The sequence below is a fragment of the Physella acuta genome, unplaced genomic scaffold (assembly GCF_028476545.2).
Source record: "Physella acuta isolate Inbredline_101_S28 unplaced genomic scaffold, ASM2847654v3 ptg000063l, whole genome shotgun sequence".
In the NCBI taxonomy this organism is placed as follows: Eukaryota; Metazoa; Mollusca; class Gastropoda; family Physidae; genus Physella; species Physella acuta.
Genome location: NW_026731583.1, coordinates 575708 through 594940, shown reverse-complemented (window position 1 = coordinate 594940; position 19233 = coordinate 575708). Strand labels below are relative to the sequence as shown.

Genomic DNA, 19233 nt, shown 5'->3' with positions numbered 1-19233 from the left:
TAGTAGCAGCCGGAAACTGGATAATGTAGTGGGGTGGTTTATATACTAATACTCTTTTCGTGTATATAAGGGGACAGTGTGGTCGACTAGCTCTTGACCGCTATCCCGAAGGCCTCGAGTTTGGATCTTGGCTCGTGACTGCGTCCATCCAGCTCAGACGAGTACCTGACTCACTTTAGGGAAACATATGTGGCTGGGTATAGTACTGACAACACTATCCCTTCATAATTATGCCGAGGTCTCTGAAACAGATGAACTCTACTTCATCTGGCCCGTATGTCATGGGCACGAACACGAAAGATAATGATGCTGTACACTAAGGGATCGACTTTCGTCTCTTTAAAGCATGTAGAAATCTTCCGGTGTAAAATACAATAACTGACACGGTTCCAAGTTTCATATGTTATTGTTTATTTACTATACATACAAATTAATATCAACTTGCGCCTAATTCTAAATCCGTCATCAACACCGTACTGAATTTTCAATTGATTTAACTAAGTTTCCCCGATGTACTTAAGTAGGCCCTTATGTTTTCACATGTGTTCTTGCCCAGTAAATACATTTTTCATATGTCGTCGTGATGCAAAACACTGTTTAAAACATCTGACCATCTCGAAGTTGTGTAAAATTTTTACTTTTTGTACATTTATTTAGATATTTCTTTCGTATATTTGCACAGGGTTTCACAAACAGTCTATTTAAGATTATGGTAATTTGTGTAAGAAAGACCTGACGTAATGTAAACTTTTTACTATTGACTTAAAATTGATAGAATACTAATTTTAAAAGCTCGGGGGGGGGGGGGGGCGGAGAGAGCAGTGTTTCTTCCAGACTTTTTTCTCCGGGGGGGGGCACTTGAAATTTTCGGGGGGGGGGGGGGGGGGTAGACTGTTAAAAGTATATATTTTCTATATAAATTATATAAATTTCATTTCGTTCGGGGGAGATGCCTGGAAGAAACTCTGGGAGAGAGAGAGAGACTGTATACCGCAGGATCTTGGAATAGTCCACCTTGATAATTACATCGTTGTTACGTGACTGTTCATTCTGTTGTGGCTTGTTCTTAAATTATGAGTTCTATCTGACGTTGATTTGCATTAGGAGTCGTTTTTCATGTATTATTTATTTAACCATTCTCTAATATGAATTTAATCTGTAGGCCTTACAGCTTTAGATGGGGTAATTTTTCTTGTGTTCTGATGTAAGTCATTAATATTGTTGCGCCTTTAGGAAACCTTAATTTATTAGTAGAAATTTCTTTATTAATGCTTTGTTTTGTAAATAATTTTTTTTTTATTTGATTCATGAATCGATCTTCTGTAGGCTATTTTAGATACTTTGTTTTTTAATTGTCATCCTTAAATTACATCACACTCATGACTCATTGTTGGGAAAGGGGGGGGGGGGGGTGCTGGGGCCTTCATAATTTTGCGATGAGGGGAACAGAGGGTGGGGGGGGGCGGAGTTCAGATAGCGCGACGTCACACTTTTGCATTTTAAAAAATGTACAAATATAAACTAGAGAAGAGATGCCTGAAAGAAACTCTGGACATTAGATTTGTTGTTTTTAATACTTTTGGTAAGTTAAATTTGAAGAGAAAAAGTACAAATATTTTTTCCTGAGTCATTGTTCTAAATTTAACGTGATGTAGATCTAGTAAGGTCGTGCTAATGTTTAAAAAAATTATTGGAAATTACCGAAAATGCGCGCCAAGCTTAAGCTGCACCATTACACCGACAAGCACGATTTTTTATTATATTGAACGGAGTCGACTCAGTAGAGAAATGTAGATCTATGTAGGCCTACTTAGATCTTTGAGCTAAAATACTCTGAAACTTTGATAGGGTGATAAAAACGTCTGTTGCGTATTTTAATACCATTGAAGCTTTGCCTTACAGGTCAGAATATATTTTATAAATCGCTGCTTTGGCACATTTTATGGAATGTATTCTTATTTAATTTCTAGATCTAGATCTAGATCTAGATCTAGACCTTTTATTAAATTATTTAATTCGTTGCGGAACCCCAGGTCCCTTTACTCAAGGCAAATGTCATTAATACTCAATAATAGTTGCTTCCCTTCACAAGAAATTGATAAATCTACAAAATCGATTCAGTAGGCCTACCACTCACTGAATGTCAAACTAAATTTATTATGTTTTGTTGATCTAGAATCTAGAAATCTAGATCTAATTGATTTTATGATTTTAAGGATTTCAGATTTATTTTGGAGAACTGTAACAAAGTTTTTTTTGTCTATAGTAGTCTATACTTACTACCAAATTTCACAAATTTATTTTTTAGGCCTAGATCTAGATCTAGATCTAGATCTAGATCTAGATCTAAATTTTTTTTAAATTCCTGAAACCTACGGAATCGATCATGAATAATAATAATGCTATAGATTTTCTAGATCTATAGATCTAATCATGATTCAATAGCTAATTTTTAACTTGTGTAAAGTTAAAACAGTCAATGGATATACTTTGTTAATTGATAATTGTTACTCTTGGGAATGTCACTTTCAATGATTGAATGTGATGTTCAGATGTAGAATCTAGATTTGATTGTAGATCTAGATCTAGAGACACAGTATTCTAGAGTCTAGATTTATCTAGATCTAGAAAATCTAGTTGTAGCCCCCCTCATATTTTTTTTATTTTCTAGACTTAATCTCAATCTGAAATAATAACTGTAACTCTACACTTATAAATTATTAAGTTATTGCACTTCACTGGTCTACCTAGCTAGATCTAGCTACTATAGCTAGATATTAGTATTAGATCTAGTCAACTAGTAACTAGTCTGTGTAATTTGTAATGACAGTTAATTATTACTATAGTTAACTATAGGCCAGGCTTATCGAATATAATTGCAGGCCTATAGTATATGTAAATAGACAAAATTGTGACTTTTAGCCCCACCTTCCCCTAGATTTGTCGTCTAAGAATTAGTTCTAGATCTAGAGTCTACATTAGTTTAGATTTTAATCTTGGTCTAGCTCAAATTCATAAACAACAATTGACAAATGTATTACATGAATCAAATAAGAATGACTATTTTTCATATTAATATATATATATATATATATATATATATATAATTTAGTTAACTAGGATATAATTTTTTGTTTATTGTTTAATCTTGCAATAATTTTAAGGTCTATTATTCTTTTTTAAAAAAGACACATTTAAACATCCTAGTATATACTAGAATAGTATTTATGTAAATTCTAGTAAAGAAATAAATGATGCCTTTTATGAGACATAACTTTCAAAAAACCATAGAAACATAAACTAAGATTTTCCGATTACATAAACATAGGTGCTTTGACCAAGGACGGATAAAAGAATCAATCACAATAATTAAAAAACACAATTTTGATAAAGTAAGGCAATTTAAAATTTATTTCAGATGATAAGATATTACTTAACATTATACTTAATATCTAAAAATATATTGTCGAGGTCACTTGTTTTACTTTGAAGTTAAATATAATGTTAACTGCTGCAATAAAATGAGACAATATGACATGATATAAAAATAGTTATCTTATAAAATGAGGCAATTTGCTTGTTTAGTTTAACAACCCAACATACACAAATTATTATATAACAGCTTTATGAATAAATAGTTGATATGAAATTTCGATGATTAATTAGAATGTTCAGAATAACAGTATCAATTTGTAATCACCGTGTCCACTACATCAGTCTTTACTGTGTCCATTGTATCAGCAATCACATTGTCCAATGTACCAGTCACCATTGTATCAGCAATCACATTGTCCACTGTACTAGTCACCATTGTATCACCAATCACAATGTCCACTGTACCAGTCACCATTGTATCAGCAATCACATTGTCCACTGTACTAGTCACCATTGTATCACCAATCACAATGTCCACTGTACCAGTCACCATTGTATCAGCAATCACATTGTCCACTGTACTAGTCACCATTGTATCACCAATCACAATGTCCACTGTACCAGTCACCATTGTATCACCAATCACAATGTCCACTGTACTAGTCACCATTGTATCAGTTATCACTGTCGACTGTATCAGGTTTTACTATGGCAGTTATATCAGCAGCTGTAAATGTTTTGTCTCCTAAGCATTCTCAGTTAGTCATTACTGTATCCACTGTATCAGTTAGTCATTACTGTGTCCACTGTATCAGTTATCACTGTGTCCACTATATCAGTAGAAGTCAATGTCTTGTTTTTTAAATTTTATGAAAACAAATTTCAAACATTCCACAGATATCTATCTAATTCAGCATTGCAGAGTGGCATTTTGAAAACTTTCTTATTTAAAAGCACATTTAAAATACAAACATGGTCGGAATTATCAATAGTAGTCTGGATCTCCTTAATAATACAAGTCAACTTTCTTCCCAGTCATCAAGTTTTCATGAACACCATATCATTTGTACTGCAAGAAAGCCTTACAAATGTGACCACTGTAATAAATGTTTTTCTAGGCTTGGCACATTAAGCATACATCTTAGAATTCATTCAGGAATAAAACCTTATATATGTAATGAATGTGGCAAATGTTTCACACAGACAAATCATTTAAGGAGACATGAACAAATTCATACAGGAGTAAAGACTTTTAATTGTGACAAATGTGGAAAATATTTCAGACAGCAAATCAGTTTACAAAGACACCATAAAGTCCATACAGGAGAAAAACCTTACAAGTGTGGCAAATGTGGTAAGTGTTTTGCAGATAGTGGCTCATTTAAAAGACACCATAGAGTCCATACAGGAGAAAAGCCTTATAAGTGTGACATATGTGGTAAATGTTTCACACGAACTTGTAATTTGCAGAGACACAGAGAAATTCATACAGGCGAAAAGCCTTACATGTGTTATCAGTGTGGTAATTGTTATAACCAGCTTGGCATTTTACAGAGGCACTTAAAAATTCATACAGGAGCAACAGCTTGCAAGTGTGACTTTTGTGGTAAATGTTTCATAAAACTCAACCAATTTAAGAAACACCTTATATTTCATACAAGAGAAAAACTGTACATGTGCAACAAGTGTGGTAAATGTTTTAAATCATGTTACGGATTACAGAGACACCTTACAACTCATGCAGAAGTAAAGCCTTACAAGTGTGACAACTGTAATAAGTGTTTCAAACAGCTCCCTCATTTACAGAGACATTATACAGTCCATACAGGAGAAAAGCCTTACATGTGTAAGAAATGTGGTAAATGTTTTAGAGCAAGTAATTCATTACATAATCACTTTAGAATTCATACAGGAGAAAAGCCTTACATGTGTAAGAAATGTGGTAAATGTTTTAAAGTTATTGGTCACTTGATGAGACACCATAGCAGAATTCACACATGAAAAAAACCTAAGTGTGAACAGTAAAGTAAAGGTTTTAAACAGACACCACCATAAAATTTACACTTGAGAAAAGCCTTATTAGTGGTAAATGGTACTTTCAAAGTACATCACAGAACCACCTCTGAATTCATACAGGAGAAAAGCCTTGCAAATGTGATAGTTATGATAAATATTTTATAATCAGAGACACTTTACTGAAGCACTTTACACACATTGTAAATGTTACACCTTTACATAAGCACCATAGATTTTTTTTTCTTCAGGCCTTTACTATTTATTTAACCATCAAAGAACCTGTGAATAAAATATTTCCTTGAACATCTCTTTCAAATGTGTGTCACTTGTAGTGTAGGATCATCTGGTCTGTTCTGTTTGTATAGTGGATGGCCTGTTTTTATAAAACATTGTTAACATTTTATTTCTTGTTGACTGTTAACATTGAGTTTTAAAATACCTGCCTTTTTTTTTTTTTTTTGATAATTTATTTTTAACTAACAAAGCATGCAGGTATTTGGCACATCCAACCAGTTCTAGTCAAAATAATGAGCTGTTAGTTCATTAAGGCAGAGGAAAATAAGAATCAAAAGTTATATACATACACTATGATAGTACTACTACTAGTATTACTATTACCATACTTTACGTGTTTTTTTTATGAATTGCAAAGAAAAAAATTAATTAAAATATTTATATCTTAATTAAATCTATCAGAAAACTAACAAAGTGTAGTTTACTTTATTTTAAAATCGTGTGGAGTGTTAATACAACAAGCATGCCTGTTTGTTTGTTTTTTAATTGTAAACCTTTCAAAAATGTAATTGACTGAGAATAAACTAGACATTATTTATAAGTTTCTAGAATTAGTGTTATATGCAACTTGTGTATATTTAGAAAATCCCGTTTTTGTAGAGCTACTAGTCTAGATCTTAGATCTAATGTTTATTTGGGTTTATTGTTTGTTTGCTATTTTTATTTCATGTTTTCAATGGGGTTTTTTTTTTAATATTGATTCAATCGTTAATGACGTGATATGTTTAATCTATATCTAAAAAAATAAAAAGATTAAGTTCATTTCACTTGTTCACATCATATATTTTACCTTCACAACAAAAGTTACAATGTCGAAAATTTCTTATTTGTGACTTGGTCGCCTCCCTTGTTGTCATTAATGTCACTATGATAGTGTTTTAGAGACTAGCGTCTCAAGACAGCAAGCTTGTAGAAATTAAAACCACGTGAATGTGTATGGACGAAGGAGGGAAGGGGAGAACTGCTCGACATCATGTTTAGCACCAATATAATTCATCGAATCAAACGTCATTTAATTTAAATCTCAACAATTTTCAATGCGGTAGTGCTTGTTTCTATTTATTTATTTTTAATTACGGTATCTCATTATTTACAATTAGCATAACCAGTGGCGTAGCGAGGTCGGGTGTCACCCGGTGCGGCACTTAATGGTGTCACCCCCTGGGGCGTAGCGACCCTTCCCGGGAACAAACTTTCAAATTTTCGATTTGCACCCCCTCCCCCCTCTCAAGTTTTTCTCTAAATATTTTGCTATTTTTGCCTTGGTGTCACCCCCCTAAACGGTGTCACCCGGTGCGCTCCGCACCCCCCCCCCCCCCCCTCGCTACGCCTCTGAGCCTAACGGTAAATGAGGTTAGTCGCCCTGTGAATTCGGTGAGGGTATGCTAAGTGGAAGATGACGGAGTTTTTAAAAAAAAGTGACACAGCATATGAACGCATTTCTTTAAAACACAATACGAATAACTGATAGATTCTAATTCACTAGATCTTTTAAGAGGGAGTTGGACTTTGAGATCTCACTAAATAGTGGGGTTTTCTTTTTAAATGATTAATGGGGGGGGGGGGGGGTGTCAATATCGATTGTAGGAAAAAAAGTCACAGGAAAAAAAAACACAGGAAAAAAAAAACACAGAAAAAAGTCACAGGAAAAAAGTCACAAATATATATTTGCATGGAATTTGTTAATACTTTTATGTATTAAATATTCAGAGAGTGCAAATTAACTTAGGATTAATTAAATGTAATGTGTGTAGGTTGTATACGCCTAGTAATTTTTATAATTCATCTAAAAATATTTAGTATGAATTATATAGATTGTAATTATGTTAAACATAATATTTATAGCATTTACTAGAATCTCCACGGTTTTCATCGTGTTTTTTTAAATTAAATGGTAAGGTCATCTGAATTACTGCCCTCAACTCATCGCAACAATAGTTATGCTTAGTTCAACCACCTTTACTGCCCACATTTATCACGCTCATTACATAACAAAACTTAGGATCAAAACAGAGAGCCGACAAGGTTCAAAGGCTGTCATTGACACAAAACGTCAACAACACAAAATATGTTCGGACAATGCCTACTGAGGGGAGGCCGACCAGAGAATAGCCTACGGCGAAACATATGCAAAACACGATGATGTGCCTAAATTTCTTATATAGTTAATTTTTCTACCGCGTATTTAACTAAACACGTAACAAGAGTTGAGATTGTTGTGTAAATTATCTTAGAGTATTTTTACTTACAATTTTTATAAACCATAATGCTTTTAACGTCTATAAATAATTTATGTTAACAAAAAATACAACCCACAACAATAAACAAACAAAATTTTACAATTCTTAACAAATAAATCAAAGTATTTCTAAAAAGATTTTTGTGACTTTTTTTCTGTGACTTTATTTCTGTGACTTTTTTTCCGATAAAATTTTTCCATTATGACTTTTTTTCCGTGACTTTTTTTCCTAGCAAAAACTGTGACTTTTTTTCTGTTTTTTTTTCCTGTGACTTTTTTTCCGTTCACTGTCAATATCGACCACTGAAAAAAAATAGAAAAATAATGCAAGTAGGAAGTAAACGAAGCAAAAAAACCACGTAGAATTCAAATGTAACTAATAGTACCTTTTTTATGAATACCAAAACTCGAACTCACAAAAAACGCTATGCTTAAATTAAATAGCCCTTTAATGATATTATACTTTTTTCGATGATTTCACTCTTCTCCAAAAGTCAGCCACACACGCTAAGTTCTCCTGCGCCACCCAGCCCTAAAATCTAAATCATCATTTCTAAAGGAAACGAACGTTCTTCATCATAATTTTTACTCTATAAAAATACATGCTACGTTAAATAATAAATATCTTATTAAGGAATTATTTCTTCTATTTGCAAAATATTGGAATACATAAATATGATCTACTTAAATTCTAAATCTGGATTTCTAGATGATTAAGATCTAGAATCTATATTGAAAACATTAACATTAGTGATTGATATCCTCTCCGGCAAATTACTAGCGCCTGCTGAATTGATTACGCTACAACAAGATTATCCGGTATAACTATAATAATCTACACTACACGCCACGGGTTAACCACAAAAGTTAATGGCGCTTCTGAGCTACACAAATTTCAATTTGTTAACCATACTTTAAACTGCACAGGTAAAAGTTAAGCCTAGCCATCCAAAAATCTAGATAAGTAAGAAAGTGTTGTAGATCTATCTATTTCAAAGTCTAGATCTCTAGATCTAATTCTAGATTTCTAATCTTACTCTACTATCACTACTAGATCTAGTACTAGATCTAGATCTAGAATCTAGATAGATTCTATCTAGATCTAGTTCTTGTATTCTAGATTTAAGATTTTAGAGATAATTATTAATAGATCTAGATCTAGACTCTAGTATTAATTTAATAGTTAAATTAGTAGCATGACATTTATTTGTTTTATTTGTTTTAAATTTTATCCCAAAGCTAGAATCTAAATCTTATAATTAATATAATGGACTTAATGTAGAATGTTGACTAAACAAAGGTGCAAATGGAAGATAACATTAACTTGCATTAAAATATGTTAAGAACACCTTGACTAATTAAATTATCTGTCTAATTTTGTAACAATTTCTCTTATTTATTAATTTTACTATACACAAAGCAACCACATTTGCCTACTCAGGTTCAGCATTAGCCAAATGCAGTGAGTTACTTTCAATTTGTCTCAAAAAATAAATTGAGCACAATATATGCTCTAAATTCATTTTTTTTTTACATAAACATTTGCCTGCTCAAAAAACTATATAAAGAAATAGTTAATAAACCAATTATGTTTCTTATTTTATCAAGTAGCTGTGATTACATTTTACAAATGCAGCCATTTTACCAACACCAGCCATAATTAAAATCTGCTTTTGAAAATAATAGCATACCCAATACTCTGAAACTGGCCTGCTCATACATTTCTGCAAATTTACTTAAAAGAACCACTCCTTTTCATAATTAGAATTTAAAACTTTTGCCATTACATGTTTAAACATTTTCACTCTGACATCAAGCCAAAACAAAAATTTACCATAAATAAAATATGATTTTTGTTTTTTGCTCAAATAGGAAGAAATCTATAAAGTAACTACTAACTGGGGCTTTAGGCTTGAACATTAATATCTAAGCTATATTAATTTTTTAAATTTATTTGTCTGTATCATTAGATCAGAAATTCTGCAATATGTGTAGAATTTTAAAATACATATTTTGGAGTACTTAGACATCTTTATAATTTAAAAAAAAATGACATCAGTTTAATAGCTAAATATAAGGTAGGCCAATTCAAGGTACCTCAAAATTGCAGTGCTTGATCAGAAATTATTACTCTTTTAATTGTGGATTTCTAAGTTATTTAAAAATCTTATATTTGAAATTTAATAAGCTGTTTAAATTGAGGACCATGTTAAGTTTTACAGACACAATGAGTTACATTCCACAACAATTACAATAGTCTGAATCCTAATTATAAATCTCAAAAGCAAACATTTTTCTGGTTTAGTTAGCAACACCATCCATAATTTATAGTCATGTATTTAAATAATGAGATTTTGTGAGATTAAGATTGTTTTTTTTTATTCCACTGAAAGCTGCTTTAGAGAAAGAAGAAAAAGATACACTTTTGTCCCTTAAGCAGCAAGATAGTGATCAGATACATGTCTCAACACATTTCTAAAGAGGAGGACTATCTCTGTAAGTATTTCTTCATTATCATCACTGTCACTGATAGTAATTGTGTACATAATTTATATGCCTGTAATTGTGTAGGACTATAAGATCATTATCCCTGTTTGTTTTTGATAGGTAACTAATTAGATTTTTTTTTTACTTTTTAGTTGAGTCTCTATATTAGATCTTTTATACTTGAGAAGCTGTTTATTCTTGACTCATGACAGCCAGTAGAAGTAAACTGTTTTAGAATAATGTATATAACTTCATTTCCTACATTATTTCACTATTATTCAGCCTTTGGTTTAACTAAAAAAAAAAAAATTAAATCCAAATAAAATCCTAATTTTAGCCTACTTATAACAAAGGGGACAGACTAGTGAAGCACCTGACCACTGACATATTGACTCCCATAGTGGAGCCTCTGACCACTGGCATATTGACTCCCATAGTGGAGCCTCTGACCACTGGCATATTGACTCCCATAGTGAAGCACCTGACCACTGGCATGTTGACTCCCATAGTGAAGCACCTGACCACTGGCATATTGACTCCCATAGTGGAGCCTCTGACCACTGGCATATTGACTCCCATAGTGAGGCACCTGACCACTGGCATATTGACTCCCATAGTGAGGCACCTGACCACTGGCATATTGACTCCCATAGTTGAGCTGATCCTTTAAATGTTTAAAAAAGGCCCCCATGCCTACTCTTGTTACATTTATTGAAAAAAATGAATTGTATCCCATAGACCAAAATACCTGGCAAATGTCATTTTGACTGGACTTGTTAACACTTAGATTTTTAAGATGCTCTTTAGTTCATCCAGTTTTACAGCATTAGACATCTCACTTGATATTTAAAACAACACATGCATATTGACTGTAAATAATCATAACTCAACAAAGATCAATCTTACTTTGTCTATATAATTAATATCATTATTCATCTATTTCTGTTGTTTTTTAAGAAAACATTAGACCCTCCTGAGAGAGGGACATTGAACCAAATACAAAATGTTTACTCATTTAATACTCATTGATGTATTATAGCAAGACAATTATCAGCAGGGGCAATACTTACATTTTAAATAACCAACCTATTGTATGAGGCAGATACTAGGGCATTTGCTGTGCAACTACATCTTACTTGCTGGTTCAGATATTTTACTTTTGTGTTTCAGTTTGTGAAGAGTGCGACATTGAATACATTGGAGAGTGTGCTAAACATGGTCCCCTAAACATTGTATCAGATTCCCAGGTAAAATAGAACAGTCCTACTTTATAACAGTGTCTCAGCCCTGTTAGAAACCTATTAGATCCATCCACAGGCTTAAGGTCGGTGGTACTTTGACTTGTTGATTTTTAGCAGACTAGTGGTATAAAATACAGATGGTATTGTGGATGGCAAGTTAAATGCTAAAACTTTGTATACAATTAAACAGGTTCCCCAAGACTGCATAAGGGGCAAACACAAAGATTACTCTTGGAAAACTTTGCCGCCTGGACTGGTCATAAAAACATCTAACATACCTGGTGCTGGAATTGGTGTCTTTGCCACAACATTAATTCCTGCTCGGACAAAGTTTGGGCCTTATGTTGGAAAGATAGAGAGAAATAAGCTATTGGCTCAGGACTCTGGGTATTGTTGGCAGGTGAGCAGTGTAGTTAAGTACAGGACTCTCTGGTCATTGGAATGGTGTGTGGCGTCCACCTCCGTGTCTGGAGTAATGATTCTACCGGACATCCAGCGGCATGCCTGCACTCAATATAAGACTTACATCACAGCGTTTGTCTTCCTGTCATGTCACTCATGCACCTGCATATAGCTTGTAGCCCTCAACAACCAATGTGTGCTCATAACATTTAATTAAATTTTCGATTTCCCTAAACGGCTCATCCCGAATATCTTAGGTTAACCCCTTGGGTTTTTGTAACTAGCACCTAGTTGCCAAAGCCCCTTTATATTATAGGATACCAGCCCACACAAACAATGGGTAAGCTAGTCCATTATAAAGAGCATTGGTTTTTGTGCAGTGTGTTCAATAGGGCGCAAGTAGATCATGCTTGTAGTTGGGTTTTATCCTACTGTGGCAAGTCTGGAGGGCTCTAGGACTAAATGTTTAATTTGTTAATACAAGAGCCTCATGTTTGTCTGACATCTCCAAGTGTAATAGTATTATAAGCTTCTCCAGATCTTCAAGAATGGGAGACCATCCCATTTTATTGATGCCAGTGATAGCTCTGATTCAAACTGGATGAGATTTGTAAACTGTGCACGTTTTGAGGATGAGCAGTGTGTCACAGCCTACCAACACAAAGGTGAAATCTACTACAGGACTCACAAGGACATCAGTGCTGGCACAGAAATACTGGTAACTACCTTAGATCTACAGCTAACTTATGGAAGGGGGCAGCTTTTAATTGAATCATACATTTTAAATATTCTTCTGCATTTCGTGATTTAAAAAAAAAAAGCACTTCTTACATTTTTAGCGAAATCTGGTAAACTGGGCATTTTAATCTACCAGTGAACTGGGCAATCAGAATAATCTGATCATGTTAGGTACAAATGACTAGGCCAACATTATAAGCAGAAACTGTGGCATTGGTAGCTATTTGTAAAATTAATAAGAAAGACTTAGCTGTTTATTAGAATAAAAAAGCACATTTTTTTTTATCTCACTGGGTATGTTAATGCTTATTACTTCAGATTTTAAAACAAGCACAAACTTTATTTTAAACCTACTGAATGTAATATTAACAATATTCACTGCAGATTTTAAATTTTCTACTGCTTTTTTTAAATATTAAAACTAGCACAATCAATTATTCTTAGGTTACTGAATCTTTATGTCATAGAATTACTATTTCTGTCTTTGGTGTATGTGACAAGAAATCTCAGATGTCATGAAACTATGACGAAAATATAATATCAAATTAAAACAAGGACTGCTGGAAAAATTACACAAAAATAATGACATAATAGAGACACAAATTTGTGACTAATTCATTCATATAACATTAAAAGTTTTATTTTATAAATAGAAAAAGGCAAATATGACTAAAATGTTACAGCAAGGCAAAAAAATTAAAAGTGAACTTTGGTGACAGCTATATTTAAGTAGACTAGCATAGAAAAGTATTCTGACATTTTCAAGTGTTTTAGGGTGACAGCAATGTTTGAGTTGACTATTAAGAACTCTATTCTGGCAGTTTCAGGTGTACTATGGTGACAGCAATCATTGATTTGAGTAGTAATAGGTATTCTAAATGAAATTTTTATAATGAAATTAAATAAAATTGAACACTTCCACCTGATAGAGATTGCTTTCATCAGAACAGAAACACCAAATTTTGATATATCTCCATTTTTAAAAAAAAGTTATGAATTTTTTTAAACTCAAAAAATGAGTTCGCTTTTTGAATAGTAAAGGGTCTATTTGAGACCCCTACTAACTTCTAAAATAACTAAGTTAGAACTCTCAAATTTCTTGCACACACAGCCAGTAATACAAATAGAAAACCCAATTTTTTTCAAGGTAGTCAGACAGATATAAATAGAAAATTTATTCACATAAAAATGAGCCAAAGCACAATTTTACCAAATTTCAAAAAGGGAGACAAAAAGTCAATTTACGGTCATTTATTTAAAAATCATATAAAATCAACTAATTAAGCCACATTAATAGTATAAATAATCTAGTACTAAGGTGACAGCAATGTTTGATTTGACTAGTGAGATCAGTATTCTGACATTTTCAGGTGTGTTATGGTGACAGCAATGTTTGATTTGACTAGTGAGATCAGTATTCTGACATTTTTAGGTGTACTATGGTGACAGCTATGCCAGAGACCTGGGCATTCAGGTACAGAGGGTTGGTGGTGTAAACAAGAACAGTTTAACAAGCATGGCAAACAGTGACAGTGGTAAATACATTTACTCAGATCTTTAAACTGGGCCTTTTCATTTAGTACATACTTCTTCTAGTCCTTAATGTTAATCTAGTTGATTTTTATGTCTACTGTTAGTCACATATGTCAACGGTATCAGTTTGTTATCATGTGTCCATTGTATCAGAAATTCCTATGGTCATTTTATCTGTCATAACTGTGTCCACTGTATCAGTTAGTGAACAATGTGTCCACTTTATCAGTCATCACTGTGTTGACTGTATCAGTCAGTCATCACTGTGTCAAGTCACCAACACATTGTCTATTTTACTCCCTGTGTTGTGTGATTTCCTTTGCAGTCGTCACATTTATTTAGTAGAACAAATCTCTTCATACAGTAATAGTCCATTGTATCAACAAATATTAATGTCACAATGTATTCTCTTTAGCATCTTATTTGTAATTGTTTGTTGTTGTTTTTTTTAATTTTTATAAAAAACGGTTTTCAAATTAGTAAAAATAAATTTTTTCAGATACTTATTCATGTCAAGATTGCAGAATGGCTTTTACAAAACTTCCTTATTTGAAAGCACATTTGCAATACAGACATGGTGGGGATAGAATTGTCAACAGAAGCCCAGATCTCATTGATAATTCTAGTCAACTTTCTTCCCAGTCATCAAACTTTCATCAACACCATATCATTTATAGAGTAGATAAACCTTACAAATGTGACCAGTGTAATAAATGTTTTCTGAGGCGTGATACATTAAGAAAACATCTTAGAGTTCATACAGGAGAAAAGCCTTATAATTGTGGCAAATGTGGTAAATGTTTTACAACAGCTACATATATAAAGAAACACTTAAGAATTCATACAGGAGAAAAACCTTACATGTGTGTCAAATGTGGTAAATGTTTCACAGAAGATTCTAGTTTACGAACCCACCAAAGAATTCATACTGGAGAAAAACCTTATAAGTGTGAAAAATGTGGTAAATGTTTTACAGATTGTAGCACTTTCAGAAAACACCTTAGATATCATTCAAGAGAAAAGAGGTACAAGTGTGACAAATGTGGTAAATGTTTCAGCCAATCTTGGGATTTAGAGAGACACTTTAGAAATATTCATCCTGGAGACAAGAATTACAAGTGTGATGAATGTGGTAAATGTTTCATAGAAAGTAAAAGTTTACAAAGACATGTCAGAATTCATACAAGAGAAAAGCCTTTTCAGTGTGACAATTGTGGTTTATGTTTTTTAAAGAGTACCCAGTTAATCAAACACCTTAGAGTTCATTCAGGAGAAAAGCCTTTCAAGTGTGACAAATGTGGTAAAAGTTTCACAAACTCTTGGAATTTTAAACTACACCTTAAATCTTATACTGGAGAGAAGCCTTACAATTGTGACACATGTGGTAAAACGTTTAAAAGGCTTGATCAGTTAAAGAGACACTATTTGATACATACAGGAGAAAAATTATATATGTGTGACAACTGTGGTAAACGTTTCACATATAAAGTCAATTTACAAAACCACCAAAGGATTCATATGGAAAAACCTTACAAGTGTGACAAATGTGGTAAGTGTTTCGCAGAAGATGGCCAATTAAAAATACACCTTCTGTATCATTCAGGAGAAAAGCCATACAAGTGTGACAATTGTGGTCAATGTTTTATTCATGTTAATTACTTAAAGCAACACCTTAAAATTCATTTAGGAGAAAAGCCATATATGTGTGACAAATGTGGTAAATGTTTTTTTAAACTTAGCCAATTAAACAACCATCATACAATTCACACAGAAGAAAAACCTTACAAGTGTGACATGTGTGGTAAATGTTTCCATCAACCTTGTGGTTTACAAAGACACCATAGAATTCATACAGGAGAAAAGCCTTACAAGTGTGACACATGTGGTAAAGGTTTCATATATTCATCAGATTTAAAAGTACACTTGAGAATTCATACAAGAGAAAAGCCATATAAGTGTGACGAATGTGGTCAATGTTTTTTGAAGCTAAGCCAATTAAACAAACATCATATAATTCACATGGGAGAAAAACCTTACAAGTGTGACAAATGTGGTAAATGTTTCAAACTGAAAGGTGATTTACAAAGACACCATAGAACTCATACTGGAGAGAAGCCTTACAAGTGTGACATATGTGGTAAATGTTTTTCACAGTCGTATAATATACACAAACATAAAAAAATTCATACAGGAGAAAAGCCTTACATGTGTGATCAATGTGGTAATTGTTTTATCCAGCTTTGCATTTTACAGCAACACCTTAAGATTCATACAGGAGAAAAGCCATACATGTGTGATCAGTGTGGTAATTCTTTCACCCAGCTTTTCATTTTACATCGACACCTTAAGATTCATACAGGAAAAAAGCCGTATATGTGTGCCCAATGTGGTCAATCTTTCATGCTAATCTCACATTTACAGAACCACCATCGAAAACAAAATCAATCCACTTTAGAAAAATTTGATAATAGTGTTTTGAAGCTTTGCCAATTGAAAAAGGACCTAAAAATGCATACAGGAGAAAAGTCTTTTAAGTGTGATATATGTGGTAAATGTTTTGCTGAAATTCATGGATTACAGAGACACCTTAGAATTCATATAGAAGAAAACACATACAGGTGTAAGAAATGTGGTAAATGTTTTACAGAGTTTAGCCTATTGAAGATACACCGTACAGTTCATATAGAAGAAAAACCTTACATGTGTGACAAGTGTGGAAAATGTTTTCCAGCACATTATGGATTACAGATACACCTTAAAACTCATGCAGAAGAAAAGCCTTACAAGTGTGATGATTGTGGTCAATATTTCAAACAGCTCACACATTTAAAAAGCCACTATAGAGTCCATACAGGAGAAAAGCCTTACATGTGTAAGACATGTGGTAAATGTTTTAGAGTGAGTAATGGATTACGGCGCCACTTTAGGATTCATACAGGAGAAAAACCTTACATATGTAAGATATGTGGTAAATGTTTTACACTTCTTGGTCAATTGAAGAGACATCTTAGAATTCACCTAGTTGTAACCAGTGCATTAAAGGTTTAAACAAACAACACCATATAATTCACACTTGAGAAAAGCCTTATTAGTGGTAAATGGTACTTTCAAATGGTAGGCCTACATTACAGAACCACCATACAATTCACATTTGAGAAAAGCATTATTAAATGTTTCTTTTAAAGTACTATTTTACAGAACCACCTTAAAATTCACACAGGAGAAAAATCTTATAAGCGGTTAAATATTTCTTTCAAAGTACTTCATTACAGAACCACCTTAGAATTCACATCCTTACATGTGTAGGAAATGATGTAAATGTTTGAGAGAGTGTTGTCAATTGAGGAGACACCTTAGAATTAACAGGAGTAACACCTAATGTTAAAAAATTGTGCCAAAAGTTTTCAACAGACCTTTATTTTAATCTTTTTTATTCCAAGTATTACTTTACAAAACTAACTTAGGATTCATGAATGAGAAAAGCCTTACGAATGAGGTAATTGATGAATGTTTTGCATTAAGAGTTGTTTGAAAGAAACTGTTTTAACCATCATAGAACCTAATTATGAAATTGGTTCTTAGACATTTCTTTGATATGTGCCACACTTTTACTGTCTATTGAACAGCATTGTTCAATGGAGAATCTGTTATTGTTTAATATAGTTAAAATTTGAACTCTTTTAATTGAAATTTTAATTCTTGTTATCTGTTAACATTAATTTTTTCAAAATCAAGGGTTTTCTTTGATATTTTTTTAATAGACCCAGCTTGTCTGTATTTAAAACATCTGACCAATTTTGTCACATTGATGAAGTTTTAGAACAAGGCAGATGGGGTAATTAAGTTGTATGATTTTAATGATGGATGGCACCAATTGTAGTCACATTGACAGGGTTTTAGATGAAGGCAGAAGGGTAATTAAGTTGTCATCAGCTCCCTCCATGATATAAGATGTAAATAAACTCTAGATTAAGAAAACACCACCGAGAAGGATATTATACAGATGCAGTAGAGTGCATGAGATGACTTCAATTAGTCAAATGCAAACTTACTATCTATATTCAAAGTAGGCCTACAAAAATCTGTTTAGCTTTTTTTTTAGTTTAACATTTAATTTTTACTTTTTTAAAATTAGATTTTGGTTTCATGATCTATAATAAAATAAAATATAGATTCTAGATCTACTTAAATATTTGTCATTTTCAAAAAAATGTTGTCCTGTAAAGTATAATTAGGTAAGTAAATCTTTCATGTATTAAGCAGAGGTGCTTTGTCCACAGTGGGGTTGGACCAGAGGTGCTTTGTTCACAGAGGGGTTTGACCAGAGGTGCTTGGCTCCAAGTGGGGGTTTGACCAGAGGTGCTTTGTCCACAGTGGGGTTTGACCAGAGGTGCTTTGTCCACAATGGGGTTTGACCACAGATGCTTGGCTACAAGTGGGGGTTTGGCCAGAGGTGCGTTGTTCAAAGTGGGGGTTTGACCGGAGGTGCTTTGTTCAAAGTGGGGGTTTGACCAGTGGTGCTTTGTTCACAATGAGGTTTGACCAGATGTGCTTTGTCCACAGTGGGTTTTGATCAAAGGTGCTTTATGTAATAGATGCTTAGTCAACATGTGGTTTTCACATGAATAACAAAAAAGTGCTAAGTATTGAAATTTTTATTTTTTATATGACAAGTTTCCTTTTAGTTGCCAAAATTTTTTTTTAAAAAGTTCTTTGCATTCAAGAAATAAAAATCACCAACTGCTTGTTTTCAGCCACAGGTCTACTAGATGTATTATTTAACAGAAAATTAACATAAGTAGGGCAGCATGTCCTTTTCTTAAATTAAGGCTGTAGACTGTAGATCTATTAGCAAGCATGTTAACTGTACATCTCATTTGGTACGAGGCTGTATAAAGCAGCTGAGTT

General features: G+C 33.0%; 2 protein-coding genes across 2 annotated transcripts; both read left to right on the top strand.

Annotated features, from left to right (window-relative positions):
• Positions 1-1803: 1803 nt before the first annotated feature.
• On the top strand, positions 1804-5816 carry LOC131950908 (zinc finger protein 678-like). Its single transcript, XM_059313118.1, has 2 exons — positions 1804-1902; positions 4273-5816. Exon 2 carries the CDS (start codon positions 4348-4350, stop codon positions 5374-5376), a length of 1029 nt encoding a protein of 342 aa, XP_059169101.1. The 5' UTR covers positions 1804-1902; positions 4273-4347; the 3' UTR covers positions 5377-5816.
• A 5315-nt stretch (positions 5817-11131) lies between these two features.
• On the top strand, positions 11132-18392 carry LOC131950543 (zinc finger protein 493). The gene is made up of 7 exons (XM_059312754.1): positions 11132-11138; positions 11582-11658; positions 11843-12052; positions 12371-12394; positions 12593-12772; positions 14225-14327; positions 14825-18392. Exons 1-7 carry the CDS (start codon positions 11132-11134, stop codon positions 17371-17373), a joined length of 3150 nt encoding a protein of 1049 aa, XP_059168737.1. The 3' UTR covers positions 17374-18392.
• Positions 18393-19233: the final 841 nt, after the last annotated feature.